Source organism: Silurus aristotelis (assembly GCF_946808225.1).
Source record: "Silurus aristotelis genome assembly, chromosome: 5".
NCBI classification, from domain to species: domain Eukaryota; kingdom Metazoa; phylum Chordata; class Actinopteri; order Siluriformes; family Siluridae; genus Silurus; species Silurus aristotelis.
This window is the reverse complement of record NC_139578.1, coordinates 6,084,492-6,112,264: the sequence shown is the minus strand read 5'-3', so window position 1 is coordinate 6,112,264 and position 27,773 is coordinate 6,084,492. Positions and strand designations below refer to the sequence as shown.

Here is a 27,773-nt window from a genome sequence, read left to right as displayed (position 1 = left end):
CCACTCTTTTAATTTGATTAGATTCTAACATTATATATAACACCCCATATTTCCTCTTTACTTTTCTGACACAGGCTTAAGCTGTCTCACTCCTATGAACCCAGCAGCTCATTGGTTATTCTGGAATGGAATCATGCTGAACCACCAATTGGTGTGCGCATTGTTGATTACCTCATCAGCCAGGAGAAAATCACTGAGCGGACTGACCACACAAAAGTTGAAACAGGCAAGTCCAATTAAATAAATGTTTCTACATTCTTCAGAATAAACTACTGTCAGAATGTGTGCAGATGGATTTTTATCTAATTGATCTCAATTAGGACAGCAGGTAATAATCTTGTCACTCAATGTTAGAAATTGTGTCATAATATGCTATAGCCACTAGGTTGTGCTCAATATTAGTGAAAGAATAAAGAGTGTGGCACCTACCATCTCTGTCTACTTACTCTGAATACATTTATAGTGATGTAACTTTAGATATACAGACAGGTCACTAAAGATGAAACAACATAGTGTGAATTAGTAAGACATTGTGCTACCTGACTACAAAATATGATATTAACAGATTTTGGAGATCAATCTGTGCAGCTAGGGATGGATTTGGACTGTAATTTATATCAACAGTCTTCTGCAATGACTCAGAACCACAGGTTTGCATTAAGTTGCATATCACTGCACATCTTAACAATGGTTTAACTGTAATGAATAGACATTTGGTGCCTCCCAGATGAGGATGAGGTTCCCTTTTGAGTTTGGTTCTTCTCAGTTCTTCATTTTCCTTGCCACAGTCACCACTTGCTCACTAATTAGGGACAAACTTACAAATATAAGGAACAAACGTATACATTATATATCTCTGTAAAGTTGCTTTTAGACAACGTCCACTGTTAAAAGCCCTATACAAATAAAAAATGAATTGAATATTTAATAATTTTCTATAATTGTACCTGCACTCGTACATCGTTGCTTCAGAAAATTCCATAGTTTAATTGAATTGTATAAATAACTTTGTACTGATTTGCAGTGATACTTCCCTCAAGTGGAGCAAGTAAACCAAAACCATGCTAGCAACACAACACACACACACACACACACACACACACACACACACACACACACACACACACACACACACACACACACACACACACACACACACTAAAAAAAAAATTAATAATCCAGTATGTAGCAATTGTGAAGACAAAAACACATTAAAGAGAGAAGTCAGATGAGAGTAGCCAGGCTGGTTTGAGCTGACAGGAAAGCTATGCTAACAACCACTCTTTACAACTATGATGAGTAGAAAAGCGTCTCAGAACACATCAAACTTTTAGGCAGCTGGGCTACAACAGCAGAAAACCATTAAGTTCTGTCAACTAAGAGCATGAATCTGAGGTTACAGTGGGTGCATATCTCATAGAGGCCAGATGGCTGAAGACAGAAAAACTCTTGCCTGGACTTCATGACATTAATTTCAAGATTCAAGTTCCTTCTTATTTGTTTCTTAAATAAAAAAATAAAAAAAAGGAAGCTTGACTGCCGAGACAGAAACATTGTACTGCACTTAAATAATATTATTTAGGTGTTTGCCGTTTTTATTGCTAATATTAAACTGCACATGCTTGCTGCCTGCTTACCATTTGAAATGAACTAACTGCGTACTGAACTAAATGTAGATATCCCGTTTTTTTTTTTTTATTATAAATGGAAATAGGACATGAGTTTTATCCAAGCAGGAGACTAATGTTACCCTCAGTGGCCACACATTAATATTCTTTCATTGTTTCACACACTGTGAACAGACCTAGCGCATGGTCCTTTTAAAGCCGGCATGCTTTGGCTCTCCTATCTGTTCTGGAGACTCTCTTGACTTTAGAGCCATATACATTGCTTCCCTTTCTACACTTATTGGGATCAAGCCATCCAATTTGGACCTCAGACATGATGGCAGCTATAAAAGAAGAGAACATAACATTATATCAAGCCCAAATGTGGGATTGTGAAACATGATGAATGAAGAGGTGCTGTTGTATGAGCTCAGCAGTATAGGGAGCCAGAGTTTTTTTTTTTTGTATGTGTTTGAGTGAGAGAGACAGAGAGGGTGTGCTTTCTTTAATTAAAGACATAAGACAATTCTTTGTAAAAGCATGTATTATACAGTGAGAACTATTGTGTGACTATTGGAATAGTAAAGCAAAATCTGCTAGTTTTGTTGCATAATATTTTCTTTACGGTGATAAGTACTGACAAAACATGCTCTGTGTTTGATTCCTTTTATTTCAGGAGCACATACATTGCAGTGAATTCTCTTAAATTATATTTTGCACTATTTCTTTGGATGCTGAATGACAATGTTTTTTTTTTATTTTCCCCTAAAAGGAAATACTTAGTTGTAGAATAGAAACTAAACTAAAACATACTGGGTTTCAATACATGTCAAAAACAAAGAATCCTAAAGTGTTCAATAAAACTTTTTTTCTACACATATGTGCCTTGCTGTACTGTACAGGTCTTTATAACATCCTTAAAAATATGTTTCTTGTTTTGACAAGCCTTAATAGATAAATTTTTTTTATATGTGAATTACATTTTTTATTTTTATTTTTTTGCTTTAGTTTTCTCTACAAGTGAAGTGATTTGTAGCAAAACATTTTATAGATTATTTAAAAATTAAACTTTGAAATTTTCCATGATTATGTGGAATAAGTATGACGTTTAGGATCATGTGCTCTTTACATTATGATCCTTTTTTAATGTGTTTTTACATGCCTGATTTAGATTAGATTATAAAAGTAGGCCTTTGCCAGCTGTTCTATGTATCAAAAAAACATTTCCTAAAACGTATTGTAATTATAGCATTCCCTGTCCTGGTTTATTTCTTACAGAATGTGTGTACAAACCAAAATTGCATGCATGATATATGAAAAAATCTACAGCATATCAGGATATACAGGATCATCTTAAAATTTTTTTAAAGCAAATAATAGTCGTCAGAAAGAATTCACAGAGATAACTTCATACAAGAAAATATATGAAGTTTGTATTGAGCATTAATCATAAATCTGTGAGTTGTTTGGTGATCATTTAAAAACATGTACATTTATGGCATTTTGGCAGACAATTTTATCCAGAGTGACTAACATGTATCTTATTCATACTACTGAGCAGCTATGGGGTTAAGTGCCTTGCTCAGGGGCCCAGAGGTGGCAGCTTGGTGTGGCTGGGATTTAAACCTATGACCTTCAATTCCAAAGTCCAATTCCTTAACTACTAAGCTACCACCCCCCAGAACAAAATTAATAAGGAAAGCAAAATGTACAAATTTAATTGGTTCTCTTACTTTTTCTCGAGTTAACAGGTTTCTCTGCTTAATGAGAGTGACGCTGCTACTGTATGTAGCCTGTATTGACTTTTGTGTCGTCATCATTGTAAAATGATTCATTCTGTATGATGCAGAAGTAATCATTTTTGTATTGCTGCATTGCATTTATGTTGATCATCCTCCAGTAGCTGCTTTGTTTCTGTTTACATAACCATGGAATATGAAACAGTTCAATAATCAGGCGCATCCATACTCTATTTGTTTCTGCTGAAATGCAATAAATGTAGTGGTTTAGCACTTCGCACATGGTCTAGCACATATTATGATGTATGATAAACAAAAAATAAATATACATTTGTTTGTGTTCTATTTGATCTGAATACTGTGTATTTGCTCTGAAATTACTTTAAAAGGAAAAAAAAACCTTGAAGGTGATGTGTTTCTTACCGTCAGTTGAGTATCAGTATCTTTAGAGCATTTTCTAAAAGAAAGTTCACAAGCTGGAAAAACTGATTAGGATAAAGTTTATTCTGTTTTCGCACACTCATGAGAACCAAACGACGCATAATCATGGAAACCATTTGAGTTGTAAAATGCTTTCTCTTTATCTGGCGCAGTTTGAGGGGCAGATTTCGGTCTTCTGTACTGAACCTTCAGTTGTACTTTTCAGTTGCACTTTTGTTCATTGCATAATGGTTCTGTTACTTTGGAGATTATCTTAATAAGCTCAGGATAATCAGATGTTATGGCAGTAATGTTGTATGTGCGTGTTTAGCAATGGCTTGACCCTGCTCTTTGGAGTCTCAGTACAGCTCTGAAGTGGATGTTTAGACCTTGAAGAAAGTTAAAAATTAAAGAAGATGGAAGCCGTATCACATCTGAGGTGCAGAGGACGGATGTATTTGACAGCTGCTATTTGTGCTCTAATCGAGCACTTAATGGGATGCAGGCACACAATGTGACATCATAGAGTTCTTTTGCATTCCTCCTCTGTTGTTTTTTTTTTTTTTCTTTGTACATTGCGCAAAAAGGTATGGACCATGTTAGCAAAAAGTCTGCTCTCAGATTCTCAGCTGATAAAACAAACACACCCTGGGCTTTGATCCGTTTATCCAGCAATCACTGGAACTTGACACAATGACTGCAAGAAGATTACCCATGGATCTTAGGCCTGTGTGTCTGCCTTTTTTCTCCCTGTAAAGTGGCATAATCCTGCAGAAATGGGAATCCTGGATGTAAAGGTAGAAGTCAAAGTTTCATTGCTAAGGAATGTCTCAGCTGGCCCATTTGCCCACATGAATTATTGCGCTCAGTCAGGTGTTCTCAGGCAATACCAGAGCTGGTAAAGTGTGGACGTTGACACTGCTCATGTGTGTATTTGTCTGTGTTCTCATGGGCATTAGCAGAGGACGTGTACAAACCTTAAATGCAGGAAAGAGATGAGACACATATTGTACATGCGCACACATGTGTGCGCGCACACACACACACACACACACACACACACACACACACACACACACACACAATAGACCTGGGAGACGTCCAGCAACCTGGTCACTGTTTCACCACTGTGAAAACAAAAGTCTCCTTTTGTCAGTGGCATCAGGGGTCATCTGCATCTTTATTGAGGCACCACTGAAGCCTAACGGTGTTATAATCTGTAAATGTAATGGGTAAAAAAAGAAGTGAATTTGGCCATAGAGCAGACTGTGAACTATGGGAACTGACTTTTCTCTTGCTTTCATTTTAAAGTCTACACAGATGTTTTCATGTTTCCCGCCCTTCAAGTGTGGCCCAGACAGCAGATGCCCATTTTGGTAAGGCACATCTGGTCTTGGCCTTTGGTTAAAGGTGCATTCCTTGAGTTTTTTTTTTCTTCTAATTTAATTTTGATTCAGGGGCATGAAAATATGTTGGTTGAATTCTGTTAGCATTTCATACAAGAAAGCAGCAATCGACTTGATGATGTTAAGAAAAAGAAGTACATTTTTGTCAATACGCTAATGTACCAAGATGAAAACAGAACCAGCCAGTAGGCAGTAGGTCTCTGTATAGTTACACTAAGCATAATGTGCGCCTGCTTCTATGCATTTCTAGGAAATTGTTCACCTTTCCCTCACCCTTGCTTCCTTGTATAAAGTTCTTGTGTGCATTCAGGAATGAGCATTTATCATCATCCAATCAAAGTTAATCAAAACTGATACAAAGCTGACCCCTTAACAACACTATGACGTAGATAGCAAGTGCAGCTTTCACATCAAACTCTCCTTGCGCAAAAGTGAAAGCAGATTGAAGTGTTCAATCCACTCCCATCCAAGTAAACACAACTTAGTGCTGACACCCCCTCATCAGCTACAATTAGCATTTTATGTCCTACTTCCCCTTAAAAACACCATCCTTTTCATGTGTGAGATTTAATCTGTTAATCTTTTTTTTTTTCTGAGGTAGTGCCAAAAGTTGATGCACTACAAACTGTTGTTATCCATCTCTTTGCTGTTTGCTCATCAGAGTAGACAAGGAGGACCAGATGTTATTTGTTGAGTCTCAGTGCCGCTGCCAAGTCTGCCGGTACTATGAGTTGCTGCTATAATGGAATGGGTAAAACTGCCAGTACTTTGGACAAGGAGGTGCTCCTGTGATGTGTGTGGAATTTGGCGTTCAGGATGAAATGTGTACCTGTTTAAAAAGAACAAAAGAACTTCTATGTGTGTGTCCTCAGGTTTACTTACTTTATTTCTTTCTTCCTATCTTTTAACTGTTACTCATTAAAATGATAATGCTGGTGGATACATGGGAAAACATGAAAATGTACACAACTTAATCCAATCAAGACTGTTGACTTCCTCTTAGTCTTCCTTCTGTCACGTCTCTTGACGCAGCACACAATATGCATCACGCTCCCATCTTCCCCTTTTCACTGCTCACTGTGGCTATAGCTACCTGTTCCCATTGAGTGTAACATTTTATTTTTATTTATTTTATTTTTTTTCTTCAACTGTTGCCTGGTAACCCATGTTTATTTAATAAGATCATTGTTTTTCTCACTGAACATTCTGATAGATTAATTAAAGATTCAATCCAGTATTATTTATATAGTACTTTGAAAAATGAACTGTCACAAAGCAATTTTATATAACATTATGAAATTATAACATGAGTGTTGAAGTGAATAATCTGCGATGTTGTATGGTTAAGAGACAGTGGCATTGAGTAAAAGACAGGAGGTGGAGCTGGAGGTAGCAGAGCTGAAGATGTTGATGTTTTCGTTGGGAGTGACGAGGATGGACAGGATTAGAAATGAGTTTATTAGAGGCGCATGTAGGACGTTTTGAAGACAAGGTGAGGGAGGCAAGATTGAGATGGTTTGGACATGTTCAGAGGAGGGAAATGGGGTATATCGGTAGAAGAATGCTGAGGGTGGAGCCACCAGGAAGGAGGAAAAGATGAAGAGCAAGGAGGCGGTTTATTGATGTGGTGGAAGACATGCAGGTAGTTGGGTTGAAAGCGGCAGATGTAAAGGACAGAGGGGTATGGAGACTGATGATATGCTGTGGCGACCCCTAATGGGAGAAGCCGAAAGAAAAAGAAGATATATTAGGCAGCAAGTGAACATTTTGTCCTTAAAGTTCATGTGTTAGAAACAGGAAAAATGGGAAAGCGTAAGGATTTCAGCGAGTTTGACGAGGAACAAATTGTGTTGGCTAGACGACTGGGTCAGAGCAGTTTCAAAACTGCAGCATTTGGGGGATGTTTCCTGGTATGCAGTGCTCATTATCTATTAAAAGTGGTCCAAGGAAGAAACCGTAGTGAACCAGCAACAGGGTCATGGTTCTGTAGCTGAAATTGCTAAATAAGTTCATGCTGTTAATGCTCTATGGGTCAGGACTGTTTTGTCAGCAAAAGGGGACCAACACAATATTACGCAGGTGGCCATAATGTTATGGATGGTATGTACGTGTATAGAGAGAGATGTTTCCCGAGTTGGGAACAGTGGTTCGTCTTAAGATTTTTTAATTTTTAGGATGACAATAGAAATATGACAATTGTAAAAGTATTTTAAGTTTTGTGCAACAGGCAAACGTGGCAGCGTATGCTCTGCCCCCCACTCACTAACCGGTGCTCATTTACTTGCCTGCTACCACATACACACAATATCTCACAAAATTAATTCCTCCCCTTACATTTCAGCAACAATTTTAGTAGATCTTCTCAAGGTACAATACTATAGAAATGAAACTTGGATATATTTTAGAGTAGTCAATTTGCAGCTTGTTTAGCAGTATAGATTTACTGTCCCCTGAAAATAACTCAACATACAGCCATTATTGTCTAAATAACTGGCAACAAAAGCCTTAAGCCTTAATCCTCCTGGGCATGGAATATACCAGAGCTGCACAGGTTGTTGCTGGGATCCTCCTCCACTCCTCCATAATGACATCACAGAGCTGCTGGATGTTAAACACATTTCCAACAGGTGCTCAATAGGGTTCCGGTCTGGAGACATACTTGGCCACTCCATTACCTTTAGCTTCAGCAAGGCGGATGTCAGCTTGGGGGTGTGTTTGGGGTCATGATTATGTTGGAAAACTACCGGTTGGCCCAGTTTCTGAAGGGGGGGGCATCATGTTCTGCTTAAGAATGTCACAGTACATGTTGGAATCCATGTTTCCCTCAATAAACCACACATAACCAGTACCAGCAGCACTCATGCAGCCCCAGACCATGATGTTACCACCACCATACTTGACTGTAGGCAAGACACAGTTTTCTAGGTACTTCCCACCAGGGTGTCACCACACATGCTGGCCACCATCTGAGCCAAACATGTTTATCTAGGTTGTCTTGAGCATACTGCTTGTGGGCTTTTCTTGTGAGCCATCTTCAGATGAGGATTCCTTCTGGGACAAGCACTGATTTGAGCACTGACCTTCTGCTTCTGCAACCTCTAAAGCAATGCTGGCAGAGTCTTTTAAAACCAGCTTCTGTACCTGATGCAGAGCACGAGGACTCAACTTCTTTAATCGACCTTGCGAGACGTGTTCCTGTTCCATTTCGGAAAACCTCTGTATGACCCTGGCCACTGTACTGCAACTCAGTTTCAGGGTGTTACCAATCTCTTATAGCCTCAGCCATCTTTGTGGAGAGCAACAATTCTAATTCTCAAATCCTCAGAGAGTCTTTACAATGAGGTGCCATGTTGAACATCCAGTGGTCAGTATAAAGAATTGTACTCAAAGCACCAAATTTTTACTTCTCTAATACAAGAATTTATACATTTGTATAGTCCTGTCAAGCAGATAAAAACATGATGAATAGGACATGTAGCTTTGCATAATTATTTAATGTACAGCTGTTATCATGTTTGTTTTCAGCTATTTTGACAATAATGGCTGTACTGTATGTTGAGTTATTTTCAGAGAACAGTAAATATGTACTGCTATACAGTACAAGCTGCTCATTGACTAAAATATTTCCAAGTTTCATTTCTATAGTATTGTCTATTGAAATAATTTAAATTGTTGCTAAAATGTAAAGGGGTTTACTCACTTTTGGGGGACACTGTATATGCTGTATAGTTTACAATAGTGTAACTGTCTCAGATTTGTAGAATAATGTACTATAATTTGTTTACATTTGTGACAAATTGCAGTGCACTACCCTATACTGATCACCCTTCTTTAAGACACTTGGGTAGGCTAGGCCATGTCTCGATTTATGGAATTTTCAAGTTACGGGAAACGCATCTCCATTACCACAGAATCACACCATTATCACGGGCCATTAGTTAATTGGACAATTGATTGATAAGCAGTTCCATGGCCATGTTTGTCTTGTGGTTTCTCTGCTGTTTTGAGGTTTTGAAAACCTCACCTGCTACTGATTAATTTTATTGATTATGTATGTAAATGTCAAATATAGCACTAGAAAGTATTAATGCTTTCATCATGTTACTCCCACACCAGTATATCCTAGCATCCTAGCACAGTTGTAAATCAGTGTGCTATCTGTGTCATATACATGCTGGTCATATAATTAGCATAATAATTCAATAACCTAATTAATTCAATTAATTTGTATAGCACTTTTAACAATGGACATTGTCTCAAAGCAGCTTTACAGAGATTACAAGCTTACAAAGTTAGAATGTATACGTTTAGTGCCTATAGGTTTGTTCTATATAAGTTATAAGCAAGCCAGTTGTGACTGTGGTAAAGAAAAACTCCCAGGGGCATGAGGAAGAAACCCTTAGATGAACCAGACATAAAAGGGATCACTTCCTCATCCAGGTGGCACCGAATGTCCATTCATTGTATTTCCATTATTCTTGAGATCTACTGTTCAGAAATGTCTGCTTAAATGCAGAACTGTTTATGCAAATTGCAGTTAATTACAGTCCAGATCTATCTTCATAGTTCTTAGGTTGCTCAGTATGTTTATGGATTTCTAGACTGTTAATGTGGAACCATCCCCAATTAGTAAATAGAAATTTTGCTGTGAAGTACAGAAAGCAATGTTCTTGCCTACAAGTATCCTGTTATTCTGAAGTGGATAATCTGTAGGTGGACTAGAATTCACACCCGATATCCTTTTTTTTTTTTTTTTTTTTTTTTTTTTTTGTACGTGTATGTTCAGCTTAATTTGAGCACATGACAGAAAAGAGAAGTGGGATGATATTAACTAGCTCTAGTGTTTTTTTTGTTTTTTTTTTGAGACATGATGTGATTTCAGGCATTTTTAGCACACTATGGATTCTGATGTTAGTCTGGGTTTAAGTTTTTGAGACGCACACAACAGTCTCTTGAGTTTAAAATAAATGGTGTAATAATCATTCCTTACAGGTCACTGACTTTTGTAGATTATCTACTCTATGGCCCACAGTTGTGCAATTTTTTAATAATGTGTTAAATATTTTTCTTTTTCCATCGGTTTTTATTATTTTGGAGGGGAGGGCAAGGGATTCAAACGTTTCCAGTACTTTGTCTCAGATTTGTTTTGGTAGCTACTTTTTATGATGCTGTTACCATGTTCATTAAGAAACGATGGGGCCTTCCAGGAACCGGATTTATTTTTTATTGAGATCACACTTTTATTGGGAATGAGTCAACTTCTGAGTGCTTATACAATTCACTGTAAATTTAGTCAATGTAAAAGCTTTAAATAAAAAGGTATTTTGAAATGTTTAACATTTTTTAAAAACTTACAATTAAGCTTGAAATACAAGTTTAGCATAGCATGCCAGAAAATATAAAAAACTTTTTTATGAATGTATTCTCCTCACATCCTAGTGGCTACGATGTTACATCCCCTCTGTGGGTGAAGTGTTTACGTATAAGGCTGTTCACCCAGTCTCTCACACTGCCACTTTTTGTTAGTGTGAGGACATGAGTCCTAGCGCTAGGCTACATGCCATGTAAATACGTGTCAGGTAGACAGTGGGTACATACGCATGTAACCGTCTTTCCTCTCCCAGGTTTATTCTGGCACAGGCCATCCTGTTTTCAGTGTGCTTAGAACCCTCGTGTTTTTTTCAGAGCCAGAGGCCCACAGGGGTTTGGCTGACAGACACCATCAACTTTTTTAAGGTTTCCCCTGAGTCCACCGGACGGATTTTCCTCTTGCAAGAAAGACATACCGGAGCCCCTGTGTCATATTCTATGACGTGAGCAAACCAGCTGAATAAACATCCTCCTCCTTGCCTTTATAATGCAAGCCATAAGACTCTTAATATTTGTGTTTTCAGGTTATTTGAGTTTAAGTTGCATGAATACCAAAAACACATCCTGACCCATAGCTGTTAAAGATCCGGAGCCAAAAAGTCTCCATTCCTAGAATGTTTCTCTGTGCTCATTAATGCATGTGAAAGTTTGGGGAAACCCTTTTCTGGACAGTGCTGCCTTTCAAATTCTGCTGTGGCTGAGAGACATGCTGTCTTGTTAAGAGTTATGGAAACAGTTTCGTTTGAAGTGTTAAAGTATACAAGTAGATGGATGTATTTGTACAGTAAGCTAACCACTGGAAAAAAGACATTAACTCACCAAAGCCACCAAAACATGCATCTTGTCAGTACAAAAACAAAGAGCATACTGGAAGCTGTGTGGCCATATATGAACATCATTCATTATATTTCACAATCAACAACGTGACAAAAAAAAAAGTGTACATCTTTTTATTTTAATTCGAAAAAATGATCGGAATGAAGTTAAATGTGCATGTAAATGGCTGCATGCATTTTATTTAACTATATTTTTTCTGTCATTCTAGAGACCATGTTGAGCTTTGTTGATGACATACTGTCAGGGGCCAAATCTCCATGTGTGATGCTGGGTGAAATTCCAGATCCACTCACTTCCATCTCCATGATCATACGTTGCCTGGAGCCTGACACAACCTACATGTGAGTGCTATTTACATTCTGTCACTAAGGGCAATATTAATAATTTAGGTACCCTTGTTAATCATATTAAAATGTCTTCATTACCTTCTGCCATTTAAAATTGTTTAAATGTGACTTTAACTGAAAAGCTCTGGACGATGTAGGGAGAGCATCATTTATAAATACACTATATGGACAATAGTTTATGGATACTTGACCACAATATTCTGTGCTTTTTAAACATCCATTCTACTTCTTGTGTGATTTTGGAGTTTTAGTAAAGTCAGGTGCTGATGTGGGGTGCAGTCTATCCAATTCATCCCAAATGAATTTAATCTTAAGCATGCAAGATCTTTTATTTAATCTATGGAAACAATATCTTTATTAAACTCAATTTGTGCACAGGGGCATTGTCATACTGGAATAGGTTTGGGTTTGCTAGTTCAGTTGAAGGGAAAATGTTAATGCTACCATATCTAAAAAATATCCTATACAAATATGTGCCTCCAACTTTGTGGTAACTGTTGGGGAACCTTTTATGGCTGGAAAAGTTGTGTCCCAATACTTTTTTCTGTATAATGTATGTGATATTGCAAAACTGCTGCTAACAGGTTAGCTAACTACAGTAACAGCACATTTACCTCAGTATCACATACATTGTTTACATTGCAGTAGTGTTGCAACAGCCTTGTTTGCTATTTATGGGGGCACTGGCTAGCTACCAAACTAGCCAGTAAATCTAACAAACATCAAAAGGTAAAACAAGTATCTGGTACATTTTATATAGTTGTGTGTATGACAACTTAAGCTAAAGGTATAACCATGAATGTAGTTACCTCTTGGCCACATAGAAAATTGGCTAATTAGGTAAGTATTGGGTTGGAGATTTTGGAAGGCAAGTCTTTGTGCAGATGGTTGGATTGGGATCTAGAGAGAAACATTTAGTATCAAAGTTACAGTTTCACCAATTGCTTGATGTACATTTAACTTCAGTGTGCCTGTGCTACTATTGGTATGGTTTACTCAGGCTCAGTAACTGCACTTGACAGCAAAGAAGATTTTAATGATTGTTAAGTATTACTTCTGCTCTAAAATTACTATACTTTTTTTAAATACACAATGAAAATTACATTAGAGAAAATGATATTGTGCGCATGTAAAATGATTTTATGTGCAAATATATTTATTTTGTATACTGAGGCAGAAGTATACCTTGAACCAGGTCACAGTTAAAGCTTTTTAGGTATGGTTTAGGTTTTGGAATAGCTGAAAAGCAGATTGAAAGCAGAGCCTAATGGCAATAGCAGAAACAGGAATTGAAAGCTGAGTTTGCTGTAGAAGTCCAGAGTGAAGGGCAAATAAAGAAGTGCAAGATTTCCTGCACATGGGCTGCCAGAGGTGCTGTTTCGTCAAACATGATGCAGCATCACTTCCACAGTATCAAACATAAAAAAAAAAAAGAAAAAGAAAACTCTGGCTGTGTGTGTGCGTGTGTATAAAGCTTTTTGACTGCCAATTTTGGCAATATGTACTATGTAGAGTCAAGGTGAGGACAAGGCTCTGCATCTTTTTGTCTCTAGTCGGTTTTGTGTGCTATATAAAGTATACTGAGATGAGGTGTAATTAGTGAGTGAAGCTGTGGAGCTCTGTGTCTCTTATGATACTATTTCAGTAAAGGTCAGTCTGTAATGATGTTCAGCTATCCTGCACAGTGGCTAATCCTAACATGTATTAACAACAAAGAAATTTGGAAACCAGACATTTGGGAGCACCACAGCTTTACGCTAGTTAATGTGCATTTGTGTTATTAAAGGTGAAAAAAAAAATTTTTTTTTTACATGTTTGTGAATAGATAGGGGGTGGGTAGCTATGGCTGTGTTACTGTCATTTGTCTAAGATAAAAATGTGTTTATACTTATTCTCTTAACTGTGGATATAGAAAATTATAGAAAAAACTTCTGCAGGTTTAGAAAAAGCAGTACTTGCACTCTAAATCAGAAAAAAAGAATTGTTCAAGGCAAGTGACCCCTCTATTTAACTCAAACAAACAATCCATTTTGAAAACAGTATAATTGCACAAATTCCTTGTGTGGCTCAGTAAATCATAAGTCTTATTCTCCAGGCCTCCTGATATTGTAATGGTGTATACATTGCTGCACACCACACGCACCCACACGCACGGTCACAGTTACTAGTTATTTATGTTGCCTTCCACTAGATGGAGATATAATTCAACTTTATGTAAACAACTAAGCCTCATTTCCTCTAGGGGTGCCATACTAATCTTTTTTAGCTCAACCAGGACAGCGGCATGTACTGTAAACTTCCAGAAATACAAAGAGAGGGCAATTTTTTAATGTACTTAAATGAACTTTAATTTCTTAATGACATTTAATCCAGACATTCAAAAAGCAACGGTTTATTTTTTACCAGTTGCCATTTTTCATGAAGCAAAATTTAGTGTTGGTGAAATTCTTGTAAATAACTTGACACGATTTCATGTTTTTCTGTCAAAGAAGACGATTGATTTGCAGTCATTTTAAAGTAGAGCATGTGCATGTATTGTTTCAGTCCCACACATCAGCATGGTTAATAGCTAATGTGAGCATGGGGACAGCACAAACCAATTAGTGCTGAATGTGCATTTTGTAATAATGTGTATAGGTAATGGATATTGAATAGCACAGGATATTTTCTCCAGCAGCTGAAACATGTCTCTCTGCAGGTTCAGACTTTGGGCCGTAGACAACACAGGCAGGCGATCCAGCCCCAGTGAAGTCACCATCAAAACTCCCTGTCCTGCAGTGGATGATGTGAAAGCACAAGGTAACCTTCATTTTTATTGATGAGTACAATAATATAAGTTTGACCTAATGGTCAAATAACTGCATTGGTAACATTTTTAATACACCTAAACCTTTTTTTGTGTTAAATCGCATTGACAGACAACTAATAGCTGTACTAACATAAGTTCAATTCAGTTTTTCAATTCACAATGGACATTGTGAAAAGCTAGCTTTACAGAAGTACATACATTACAAATTAAAAATTCTAAACTTAAATTAAACATATATTAACCATATCACCCAAATGAGGATAAGTTCCCCTTTTGAGTCTGGTTCCTCTCAAGGTTTCTTCCTCATAACATCGAAGGGAGTTTTTCCTTGCCACAGTCGCCATGGCTGCTCATCAGGGATAAATACACATCGTTCACCTTAACTATTACAATTCTGTAAAGCTGCTTCAAAACAATGTCTGTTGTGAAAATAACTATAGAAATAAACTTGACTTGACATTCATAAAAAGGTTAAGTATGATAAAGGTGCAAGAAAGAATTCCAACAAGACTAGCTATGACAGCATAACTAAAGCCAGAAGGTAACACAGACATGAGGGATCTCTGGGATTTAAGACATCCCACCAGACCACAATAAACAAACCTGAGTGAGCACATCCGAGTAAGGGAGGACAGCATCCAAACAACCTAGTTTACCAAAACTCTTTATGATCATCAACATTTTCAAACTAGACTTTAGAAGTGAGACTGTGACTGAGTCCAAACACTAATTGGAATGCTGTTCCATAACTGTAGGTCTTTGTAAAACAAAGCTCTGCCCTTTCCTGTAGTCTTCACTATTTAAGTTACCAACAAATACCTTGCACCTTTAGATCAAAGTAGGCATGGCAGGTACTGAGGTGTAAGACTATTCAGTGCCTTATATGTAAATAGTAGTATTTTATAATCAATGTGAGATTAATTTGGAGCTAATGTGATGTGAATAAGGCAGGGCTGACATGGTTTAGCAGAAGGAAGTTAACAAGCATCCACTTTCTAATGTCCTGTACACAATCCTTATCATTATTAAGCAGATGTCTCTCATTTGGCTTTGCTATAACATACAACTGTTTAACAAACGTGTACATTCTTTATTACCGCTTTATCTGTGTAAAGCTGCTTTAAGACAACGTCCATTGTTAAAAGTGCTTTACAAATAAAAATTGATTGAATTAATGTTGTATCTTTAGCACAACAATTGTAGCTAATACAATGTTTCCAAATAGTTTTACTCAGAGATAGCATATATAATGAAAAAAATAAGTGGGAGGCCAAGAGAGAGACTTGCCCTTAATTCCAACCACATTTTCTAGTCTATCAAGGACAATATTATGATTAGTGATTTCTGAAGTTAAACTAAAGTCAACCAACTCAAGCAAGGAGACACAGCACTGATCAGGGGCCAGTAGCAGTCAGGTTTTTTAAATGAAGGTTTTGACAACTACCAGCTTGAATAGTATAGGTGCATAGGTGAAGGGAACAGAGGTGATAAAGAGGTGATGGGTAGGTATAGTCTTAAGGAGAGGAATGTGGAAGTGCAGATGGTGTTAGATTTTGCTAAAAGGATGTACAAAAAAGAAAAAAAAGAGAGAAGGTTGGATGATGTGGAGATAGTGAAGCAGGAAGTGGATAGGATTAGTAAAGAGGAAGTGAGAGAAGCTATTAAAAGGATGAAGAGTGGAAAGTTGGTAGGACCAGATGAAATCGTTTAACACGATTCTGGAAGGTGAGAGGATGCCTGAGAAGGAGTGTGCTGGTTATGGGTTTTAAGAATAAGGGAGATGTGCAGACCTGCAGTAACTACAGGGGAATAAAGTTGATCAGTCACACCATGAAGTTATGGGAAAGAGTAGTGGAAGCCATGCTGAGGGAAGAGGTGAACATCTTTGTGCAGCTGAATGGTTTCTTGCTGAGGAGGGCCACTACATATGCAATATTTGCTTTGAGGATGTTGATGGAGAAGTATAGAGAAGGTCAGAAAAGGGAGTTGCATTGTGTGTTTGTGGATTTGGAGAAAGCGTATGACAGGGTGCTGAGAAAGTTGTGGTATTGTATGAGGAAGTCAGGTGTGTCAAAGAAGTATGTAAGGGTGGTGCAGGACATGTATGAGGACAGTGTGACTGCAGTGAAGTGTGTAGTAGGAACGACTGACTGATTCAAGGTGAAGGTGGGACTGCATCAGGACTCGGCTCTGAGTCCTTTTCTGTTTGCAGTGGTGATTTGAGGTTACAATTGAGGTCAGACACAAGTCTCCATAGACTGTTGTGTTTGTGGATGATATTGTGATTTGTGGTGAGAGTAGAGAGCAGGTTGAGAAGAGTCTGGAGAGGTTGAGGTACATGCTGGAGAGAAGGGGAATGAAAGTCAGTAGAAGTAAGAAAGAGTACATCTGTGTGAATGAGAGGGAGGGCAGTAGAGTAGAGTGCATGTAGAAGAGGTGGTGAAGGTGGATGAGTTCAAGTACCTGGGGTCAACAGTGCAAAGTAATGGAGAGTGTGTTAAAGAAGATCATAAAGATACCACAGTGCTAGTTTTTTTTCTCTCTATTTACTTTTCTTTATGTTCAGGTACATTATCTAGGGTGTAGTTGAAACGATGTAGTGAAACGACGATTCTAGACATTCAGTAGCCCAATCAAGCTCTATGGGTCAGCTGGTGATCCAATTATTCCCAATAATTTTATGAGATTATTAATATAACTCTTGGCAGTAGCGCATGCAAATGTACAGTAAACATTGTAACATGGCAAAGTGCATATACTATGACTGAGGCAGATTTTAAAGGAGATAAGGTAATGATCTAAAATAACTTGAGACTGTGGAACTATAACTATTTTATGTATTTAATGGTTTTTATTTTATTATTATTATTATTATTATTATTTTTATTATTATTATTTTTATTATTATTATTTTTATTATTATTATTATTATTATTATTATTATGGTGGTTGTTGTTATAATGCTAAATATTTGCTTGGTTTAACTCATGTTTTAGTTACACACAGTACGTTATACATCTGATCAGTAATAATTTCATTTCATCATCAGTTTTTTTGACATAAGATGTCTGATATGCAACAGTACTATCTTTAGAGCAAAGGTGCTGGCTGTGCATTTATTTTTTACCAAATATATTGTTATTTTACTAAAACAAACTTTCTGAGAGTTTCTACATTTTGGTTTTGCTCAGGGAACATCACAGTCTCAATATGATGGACTTTGAGTGACAACTCTCAGCAGCTATCAGACGATCGGTTTAGCCTGCTTGTCTTCTCCCTGGCCTTAGCTCTGCGTAGTCACTGGTTAAATAGTCCTGTTCTGGGACTGAGCTATACTGCAAGATTTCAAAGCAGCACCGTCCTAACCGGCAGTCATTGCCCTCAAAATTGCTCCAATTATCTATGAAGCCCACATAATTTTTGGGGCACCACTTGGACATCTAGCAGTTCACTGACCATAGCTTGCTGTAAGCTGCATTAGCATGCTGTATTGGGATGGGGCCAGAGCAAATTTTTACTAGCGCTGGAGATATTCTAAAGGCAAATGATCTTAAAAACCTTCAATTAAATTTATTTTTATTTGTATAACACTTGTATAGACATTGTCTCAAAGCAGCTTTACACAGATAAAGGGGTAATAAAATAATGTAAAAGAAAATGTTTTCCTTATAATCGTAAGTTTGTCCCTAATAGGCAAACCAGTGGTGACTGTGGTAAGAAAAAACCTTTGAAATGGCATAAGGAAGAAACTTTGAAAGGAACCAGACTAAAAAGGGAACCCATCCTCATCTGGGTGGCACCAAATGTTTATAACAGTTCATTGTTGTTGAGTTCTAGACTGTGGAACTATGACTATATGTGTCCCAATATGAGTGGGTCATATTACATTCTGATTTATTCCTACTGAATCTAGAATGAAGACAACTGCTGTTTTTAACAGGATCTTCTCAATTATAAGAATGAATATTAAAATCAGCAGCAATTAATGCTTTGTCTGAAGTAGACAGTCAGCTCCTGTTCATTTATGCATTTTTTACTGTCAAATATTACAGAAAATAGTCAAAATATATTTAATTTTTAAATAAATTAAATAAGGCCAAAACTGACAATCCTTGCTGCAATCCAAAATATACAATTTTATTTTCAATGTATTGATTCAGTTCTTAAGCTAAATCTCTCACCTGAGGAGCAGCACTGAGACGGAAAACACTGTATATTTGAAATCAGCCTTCAATTGTATTCAGTTCAGTTAAGGCCTCATTACAGAGACCAATTTATCGACATCTTGTTTTAATCACCTTTCATGATATCACTATTGAGACCTTCCTATAATAACACATAAATAGTATTAGTTCCACATTGTTGGCACTAATGATAGTACTGTAGCAAGGTCCTGATTAAATCCTGATTTAACCTCTTGGTCTGATCACTGTTCACTCGTGTGGATAAATATCAGTAAGCTGGAATTTTCAGAAGCGAAAAATTATATTTAAATACAAATCAAAACAAAAATTTGTTAAGCGCTACCTGTTGGAAATGAATGTATTTTTAGTTTATATGACAGAATTGCAATTTGTTATAAAAAATTAACTAAAGTCTGTAAATCACAGAAGACCCATTTTTGAAATGTTTCCTACCACTGTTCTTTCAGAAATAGCAGACAAAATTTATAACCTATTCAATGGCTACACAAGTGGAAAGGAGCAGCAGACAGCCTACAACATGTTGATGGATTTGGGCTCACCCACACTGCACCGCGTCCTCTACCACTATAACCAGCGTTATGAAAGCTTTGGGGAGTTCACATGGCGCTGTGAGGATGAGCTTGGGCCCAGGTTTGATCCTTTTCTATTCTCTTCCTATCTTCCTGTCACTATCTCCACCTTAAAAAGCTATAAGAGGAAGAAATAAATGTAACCAACTTGTGTTTTATGTCATATATGGGGACGGGCAGAATTTATGATGCATGTACTGTATTTTAAATACATATTTCAAATATAAAATAGTATTTTTATAATTTGTATTTAATAAAATAATTGAAAAATGTATTCATATTTTGTATCAAATTTTTTTTTTTTGTAGTTTTAAAATACTGTAAAATACTTTTAAGAAGTCTATATAATGACGTCATAAAATGCGGCCTCTGATTGGTGCCTACTCAGTATTTTGCCCAGACTTGTTGAGATCAGAACAGAAAATGTATCCATATGGAAGAAGGTGATTGATGATTGATAAATAAATATTTGATTGACAAATAGTGTACCCCAAATAAAGTAGGAAGTAGCTGTTTAATGGGATCATGATTTTGTATCCCATTGTATGAATGACTGCCTGACAAATAATATATTATTATATTTATGATTATCAATCAAATTATTAATTAGTTAAAAACTTGTTGCTATGAATGCAGGTGCCATTAGTTCTTCTTATGAATGACTTGTTTGTCTTTGATCAGTGTTGCTGATGAAAAGTAGCCCTTCACTGCTAAATACCAAGTAACTAAATTAGGTTACAATTATGAGTTCATTTGCAAACTGTTAAACATTAAACTGTTGGTTACTTTAAAACTAACCTTCATCAGGGAGATCACAGGGATATGGATGTGAATATTTGATCTGTTAACTGGTTGCATATGTCAGATTTATTGCGTGACTCGGCCAGAGAAAAGCTGTTGCTATCAAACATTGTTTACTTAATCAACTGAGTCAGCGTAATGGTGAAGAAACAGATTAAATAGGCCAATTGCTGGAAGGTTTGTGAAGAAAGTTCATACTCCCATGTATTTTTTTAAATACAAAAATACAGTAGTTTATTTTGATACATAGTGTGGCTGCTGTATTGTGTAGTTTATTTTGATACAATTAAAGTTATATAGTATTTGGTATTTTTTTTTTAAATACATTATATACTGTATGTTTAAATGCAATGAAGTTGTTTAAGGAAATTCTTGTGACTTTGATTGCAAAACTTATGTTTCTTCCCCCCCAGATTTTCTGGTACATTTAGCTTGAAGTTTTATAAGCACAGCTATATGCTTAAAATAAAATCTTTCTCTAGATATGCACTGTAGAAGAATGTGAACTTATAATTAATTTGTCAACAGTCCTTATTACAATGTTTGCAAAGGTTGCATCGTATAATTGCTTTGCTCCTAAGTGGCTACATTGAAGTAAAAAAGTAACTTTGACTTCAGGCAGCCTAACACCTCATTCATTATAAATAAGGCAAACTTAGTTTATTTTAAAAAGAGAATGATGAATATGAACCCAAAACCCCCAAATCAAGGTGGCTTTACAATTCATAATTTTACTACACTTCACACCAAGAATTACACTGATTATTATTAGTCAATAAATAAATACATCGCATGTCTTCTCAAAAAACTGTGGAATTCCTTTTTTCCCCGCAGATACTTCAGTAGAAAGTTGACCACAACTCCCCAAAGCAGCCCTGCTTCCCATGTTTTTTACTTCTCTAAATCACTTGGGTTTCCCTCACAGGCAGTTTAGAGCCATTTAAAAGTCATTTTCCTCAGCTAATCATAATACTGAATAATAGTCACCACCCAACTGACCCTAGCTCAAACATAAACTGATGTTGGCAGGATCGCAAAATATGGAAAGAGTGGTGGGAAGAACCACATCACCCTGTCCTGTCTGTATGTCACAGTTCCTTTTGGATGAGTTCAAGTCTCCTGACACACATCATACAATGCTGTGTGATGTCTGAGCCAGACACCGTCTCACCGAATGTGTCTTTCCACCTCACGGCACCTCTCCATCGTCACTATAGAGCTGTTTTTAAACTAATAGCCTGACACCAGTGTGGGCTTTCTGTTTTTAGAGATCTTTTTGCCCACTGTAGCTCACCGCAGGGAGACACACTTATTCCACAAGCTTTAAACTGGGAGGACAAGTACTGAATGGTAGGAGCTCTCAGTAGCATTGCAGTCTAAAGGTAATTGCATACCCATCTTCAGCAAGGGATTCTCTTGGGTAACATGTGTTGGCCATGCTAAGAAAGATTTGTCATGCCTGGGTCAATGTGTTATGCATCTAGGGGTATCACAGGAATTCGGCTGAATGTTTCCTTCCAGACTAGTGGATATGAAAGAGAAATAGATTTGAAATAATAAAAAGAGAGGGGCCCTGGCAAAGTGCAAGAGGTTGAAAATGTACTTTGGAAATGAGAGGACATTTTCCACTTCCATACATGCTGGGATTTATGGTGACAACCGTTGCTATTTGGAGAACGAAACATACTTTCGTGAAAAATTAAAGCATAACAAACCGCAGGGTTTTTGTTTTAAGCAAATAAACATCCAGATTCCTGTAACCACTGAAATGTGGCAAGATATTAGAAACATAAATACATTCCGAAGAATGAAATAGATGACAACATCTCTCTACCAAACCGGAATATTATTCATAAAAAAATACTACCAATTACGATATCATTAAAATTCTATCATAATATTCTGCCAGGTGGTAGTCAAAGAAAAATAAGAATTTTTGAAGCCTCATTTTCATCCGGCCTGAAAATGAAGACAAGCAGTTTAATATTAGGATGTCATATGAATCTGTCTGGACAGTTCCTCTATTAAAAACAGTCAGCATGATCTGTTTGCGCAGCACAAGCCATGTTTTAATAGTAAAAGCACTCTTTTTATGCTTTAAAAAAAAGTCCTTTTTCCTGAGTCTACCCAGAAACCTTGTCGGTCGCTGGCACTTTGGACTTTAGTATTTATACTGTAGAATGTTGAGCTTCTGGTTTTGGCACACACATAAAATGAAGCCATTTCTGTGGAATGAGACTCTCTTTCCATGCCCTCGCTATCGCATTTCAGGCACTTGCCTTGGGGATCATGCCTACTCCAAACATCTTGCCTGCAAATGCCCTTCGAAAACTTCACTAGGTCTTCTTGAATTTGAACCTCTGCTTCATTAAGTTTTTATGTGTGTCTTGTAGTGTTCTTTTGCACCTTGAAGTGTGCCGTTAAAGATAGAGTAGCACACATTCCTATTAATCTGTCCCTTTTTAATCTTTCTCTCTCTCCAGAGGGTTTGCTCTTCTACCATTTTAATAAAACCAAGTAATTTTTTTGCATTCATTTATTTTGCATTCTGTTGCAATAATCACCTGTCAAAACTTTTTGTCTGTGGCAGGAAAGCAGGCCTGATTCTGTCACAGCTTGATGACCTCAGCGGCTGGTGTCGAGGGCTTCTTCAAGAACCCAAAATTGGCCTACGCCGAGCATCACTCAAATTCCTGGCATGCCGTTACACAGACACCAAGGCATTCAGCCTCAGCTGGATGGAGCTTGCCCAAGGGCTGCACAAATCCTGTGATGAACAAACACTACCTGTGATGTATAATGACTATGGAGAACCTAAAGAAATCTAAACGTCATTGAGGATAATAAAGTTTGTCCTTGGAGTCCACAGCAGGAACCACTACAGGCTGTTTATTTAAGGCTCCTCATAAGGACAAATATTTCTAAAGTTGTACAGTAAATGTTCCATCTACATCAGTTACGTGTGCCAGTTTGTTAGTCATTGCTTGAGCAACTACTGAGAATTAAGTTCAAACCAGTGCAGTGACCTGTTTTGTTCATGCACACTAGATACCAAAACGCATAAGGTTTCTTTTAACTTTATAAATAAACATGGTTGTTCCAGGAAGACTATAAAGCCAACAGGTACTTCCTACTGTCATATTTAATACAGAAACTCACAATTAATACTTCTGTATTTTTGTGGTTTTGGTTATGCTAAGTAATTTATCATTTGAACTTTTTAATTAATGGCAAGCCATGGTGATATTTTTTCCGGAGCACTTGCAAGTGTTGACTAAATTAGTTTGCTAACAGCTAGTGAAGGAAGGACTGATTTCAGGCAGTGCTGGGTCTTTGGGGTGTTGTACTGGAACTACAAGGCAAATATCTTTAACTGGAATGGAATTCAAGCTTAAGCTCATGAAGAATTCAATGTATCTATCATTTTAACCAGATGATCTGATTGGCTGCAGCCTGCTGACCCTCCGTCCACAGGATTTTTGTTTCCTGTGCTATTTTGTTGAGTGTGGGTGAAAAACAAAAAAACATCCAGTAAGCAGAGGGTCTGCAGACTGCAACCAATCAAGAGATCAGTGGTTTCTGGAATACTTAAACCAACTCTTCTGCTAACAACAGCCATATCACATTTAAACTGAGATATCACATTTTCCAAATTCTAAAGAGTGAAGCTGACATTTTGACCTGCAACTGCTACATTTACATTTATAGCATTTGACAGATGCCCTAATCCAGAGCGATTTACAATTATCTCATTCATACTACTGAACAGTTAAGGGTTAAGGACCTTGGTCAAGGGCCCAGGAGTGGTAGTGGGATTTGAACTAACGACCTTCTGATCAGAAGTCCAGCATCTTAACCACTAAGCTACTCCTTCCCCCATGTGATTGGCTGATAGCAGATGTACAGATATTTTAATAATATATAAATAAGGATCATTTATATAGTCCTTGTTGAGTAATTTAACCAAGTTCTAATATTTTATTGTTTCCTTATCTCATTTGGCTTACTGACTCATTTTGCTGCTTGAGCTACTAAATTTGTGTGTACATTTATAACATAACGGAAATAGTTATATTTGCAGTCTGTTTTACAGTGCATTGCAAAAGTATTTATACCTCTTGAATATTTCCAAATTTTGTCAGGTTATAACCACAAATTTAAATTTATTTTATTGTGATTTTATGTGACAGACCAACACAAAGTATTGCATAATTGTATTGTGGAAGAAAAATGATACAATGGTGTTAAAGATTTTTTGTACAAATAAAAATCCGAAAAGTGTTGCATGCATATGTATTCAGCCTCTTTTACTCAGATATAAAATTCAGTGCAATCAACTGCCTTCAGAAGTCACCTATTCAGTAATTAGAGTCTACCTGTGTGTGTACTTAAATCCCATATAATTACAGCTGTTCTGTGAAGCTGCTTTGAGGCAATGTTCATTGTTAAAAGCGCTATACAAATAAAAATGAATTGAATTGAATTGAAGGCCTCAGAGGTTTGTTAGATAACATTAGTGGGCAAACTGCACCATGAAAAGTTGTGGAGAAGTTTAAAGCAGGGTTAGGTTATAAAAACATCCCAAGCTTTGAACATCTCATGAAAGCACTGTTCAATCCATCATTCCAAAATAGAAAGAGTATGGCACAACTGCTAATCTACCAAGACATGGCCGTCCACCTAAGACATGGCCGTCCACAGGTCAGGCAAGGAGAACATTGATCCAAGAAGCAGCCAGAAGGCCCATGGTAACTCTGGAGGAGCTGCAGAGATCCACAGATCAGGTGTGAGAGTTTGTCCACAGGCAACTATTAGTCGTGCACTCCACTAATCCCATTTGCAGTTTGCCACAAGCCATGTAGGGGACACAGCAATATTTGGAAGAAGGTGCTGTGGTCAGACGAAACCAAAATGTTACTTCTAAGCCTACATGCAAAACGCAATGTGTGCGGAAACCTAACACTGCACTTCCCCATGAACATGGTGGTGGCAGCATCATGCTGTGGGGATGTTTCTTTTCAGCAGGGATAGGGAAGCTGGTCAGAGTTGATGGGAAGATGGATGGAGCTAAATACAGTGCAATCCTGGAAGAAAACCTATTAAAGCCTGCAAAAGACTTGAGATTGGGGCAGAGGTTCACCATCCAGCAGGAAAACGACCCTAAACATACAGCCAGAGCTACAATGGAATGGTTAAGATCAAAGCATATTCATGTGTTAGAATGGCCCAGTCAAAATCCAGACCTAAATCCTATTGATAATCTTTGGCAAGACTTGAAAAATCTTTGGCAAGACTTGAAAATTGCTGTTCACAGACGTTCTCCATCCAATCTGATTCAACTAGAGCTGTTCTACAAAGAAGAATGGGCAAAAATTACAGTCTCCAGATGTGCAAAGCTGGTAGAAACATACCCAAAAAGACTTGAAAGACACCTCCAAAAAGAAGGTGGTTCGACAAAGTATTCATACATATGCACACCACACCTTTTAAATTATTATTTGTAAAAAAAAAACTTCAACACCATGTATCATTTTCTTTTCTTCTACAATTATGCGATACTTTGTGTTGGTCTATCACGTAAAATCCCAATAAAATAAATTTAAGTTTGTGGTTATAACGTGAAAGATGTGGAAATATTCAAGGGGTGTGAATACTTTTGCAATGCACTGTATGTGAATAAAGCTTAACTAATCAGTTTATATGGTTATCTTTATGCAAACATCTGCTAATGTGAAATTAACTGTCTTGCAGATCTACATGCAGTGACCTTTCCAGAGTTAACCACAGAACCTTGTTTGGTTTGTGAACAGAAAAACTCACTCTGAATTGGAATAAAATATATTTTGCAACAAAAGCCAGAACACCTTAATCCTGATGTGATACTGATATGTCCATTACATCACCAAACATTGTGGTTTGGGGTGCTGATTTTGGCACATAATTTTTCTGTGACCATTAGGGGCTCCTTTATTCCTTGTTTGCTGTGTTAGCCTTGTAGCACCAGTGCACAACTCCACGAGTCTAATCTGTTCAAATCTGTCTTTCTTGATCAAGCATGCTTAAGGGAAGTGGGAACTAGAGCAACTTTAGGCCCATTTACATTTTGCATTAACATGTGGTGAGCCAATCATTTTCATATTATGTGTCATTACATCATACAAAACATGTATAAATCTATACAGCAGATCAGAATATTGACTGGATCAGTCAGCCACCTCAGGAGGTCATCTAGCTCACATTACGATTAGATTTCATCCAGGTGTAAACATCATCTTTTGCATCATCCTGAAATTAGAGTGAAAATACCTGCCAATGGGATCAAATTCCAACATTTAATCCTAGCAAATGTAGTTATAGAAACATAACCACTTTCTGAATGTCATTTTTTCCTGAGTACTCTTAATAAAGAGTAAGTATGTAAGGCTGATATAGACATTCACATACAAACATTAGAATATAGCTTACTATAAAAAAATCATTTGTAAGTAACCTTTTCATGCTGCATTGACAGCTAGATCACCCGGCATCTTATAGCTAGCTTATTTTTCAGTTAAAGTTATTCAGTACAGATTGTGGCAGAGAGTGCATGCAAGGGTTAAAAAAACACAATGTCAAATTAGTTTATTCATTATATGATTAACTGGTCAGATTAAACGTTAATTTAGGATGTAAACTGGGCCCCAATGTTCTGTCTGGTTTCACAACAAGCAGTTTTTCTATTTTTTGCTAGCTATGCCTACCCACAATACAATGAAGTGCTCATCGGATATTTGTACAGTTAAAAAAAAGGAAACAAAAAAGAAAAGACATTTTCAAAGCAACATTTAAATATAGTGATGCGTGTCTTCACAAATAGGAAAAGCTTGGCTATATTTTTCCTTTCTCCTTTCTACAAGAGCTGAATTTATGCCTTCTTGTTGTGCTAAATAAATGTATGTCTGTAGTGTACATAGATTAAAAAATGTGTATGATGAGAAATCAATAGCAAATCTAAATGTTGACAATGCTGACTTATTTAATGAATGTGGTGTTAAAACAAAAACTGATGCATTTGTCTAGCAGTGGGCACTGAAGACTGTAAACTGAAGACTGTTTACAGTAAAACTGTCTCTTTAATGTTCCTAATTCTTTTTGAAAGTAAAAGTTATCCACATCTATTTCATTTTGATTTGTTTATTTCATACTTACACCAGCTAAGAGAAGTTCATGGGGTCATAGCTTTGTGGTTTGAACATATGTAGCAGATGTTAAACAGTGAAACTGCACTAAAAGATTATTCTGTTTTAATTGAGCTAATGAAATACTCTTAAAATCACAGTGCAATCTCATATAAGAGAGTCCAGTGCTGGGTTATGTTGATTTTATTTTCACTGTTACATCAGTAAAACATTTACAGAATGTCATGAAAGAGTGTCAAAGACTTTTAGATGTAATTGAATCTTCCAAATCATTCATGCATACACTACACAGTACAAATAATATAGTCCTTTTAAACAGATTTTTATGGCACAAAACAAGCTAAAGCTATCAGTACAGTATTTGTATATAACTGTTAATATGGATGTGAAAAAAAACATTGAGAACTTATAATGGGAATAAATGTTTATCAGTCAAAATGATAAAGTAGGTCAGTATAAGATTGATTTGTTTATAAGTTTACATG

General features: G+C 36.9%; 1 protein-coding gene across 6 annotated transcripts in view; it reads left to right on the top strand.

Annotated features, from left to right (window-relative positions):
• The window catches only part of astn1 (astrotactin 1), a 286,126-nt gene extending 258,860 nt beyond the window's left edge, over window positions 1-27,266 (top strand). For all 6 annotated transcript variants that reach the window (XM_083541649.1, XM_083541648.1, XM_083541646.1 and 3 more), the window contains 5 exons: window positions 75-226; window positions 11,588-11,720; window positions 14,425-14,525; window positions 19,187-19,370; window positions 22,701-27,266. In XM_083541649.1, coding sequence (XP_083397775.1) covers window positions 75-226; window positions 11,588-11,720; window positions 14,425-14,525; window positions 19,187-19,370; window positions 22,701-22,938 — 808 coding nt within the window. In that variant the 3' untranslated portion in view covers window positions 22,939-27,266. The remainder of the gene's footprint in view (window positions 1-74; window positions 227-11,587; window positions 11,721-14,424; window positions 14,526-19,186; window positions 19,371-22,700) is intronic.
• Window positions 27,267-27,773: the final 507 nt, after the last annotated feature.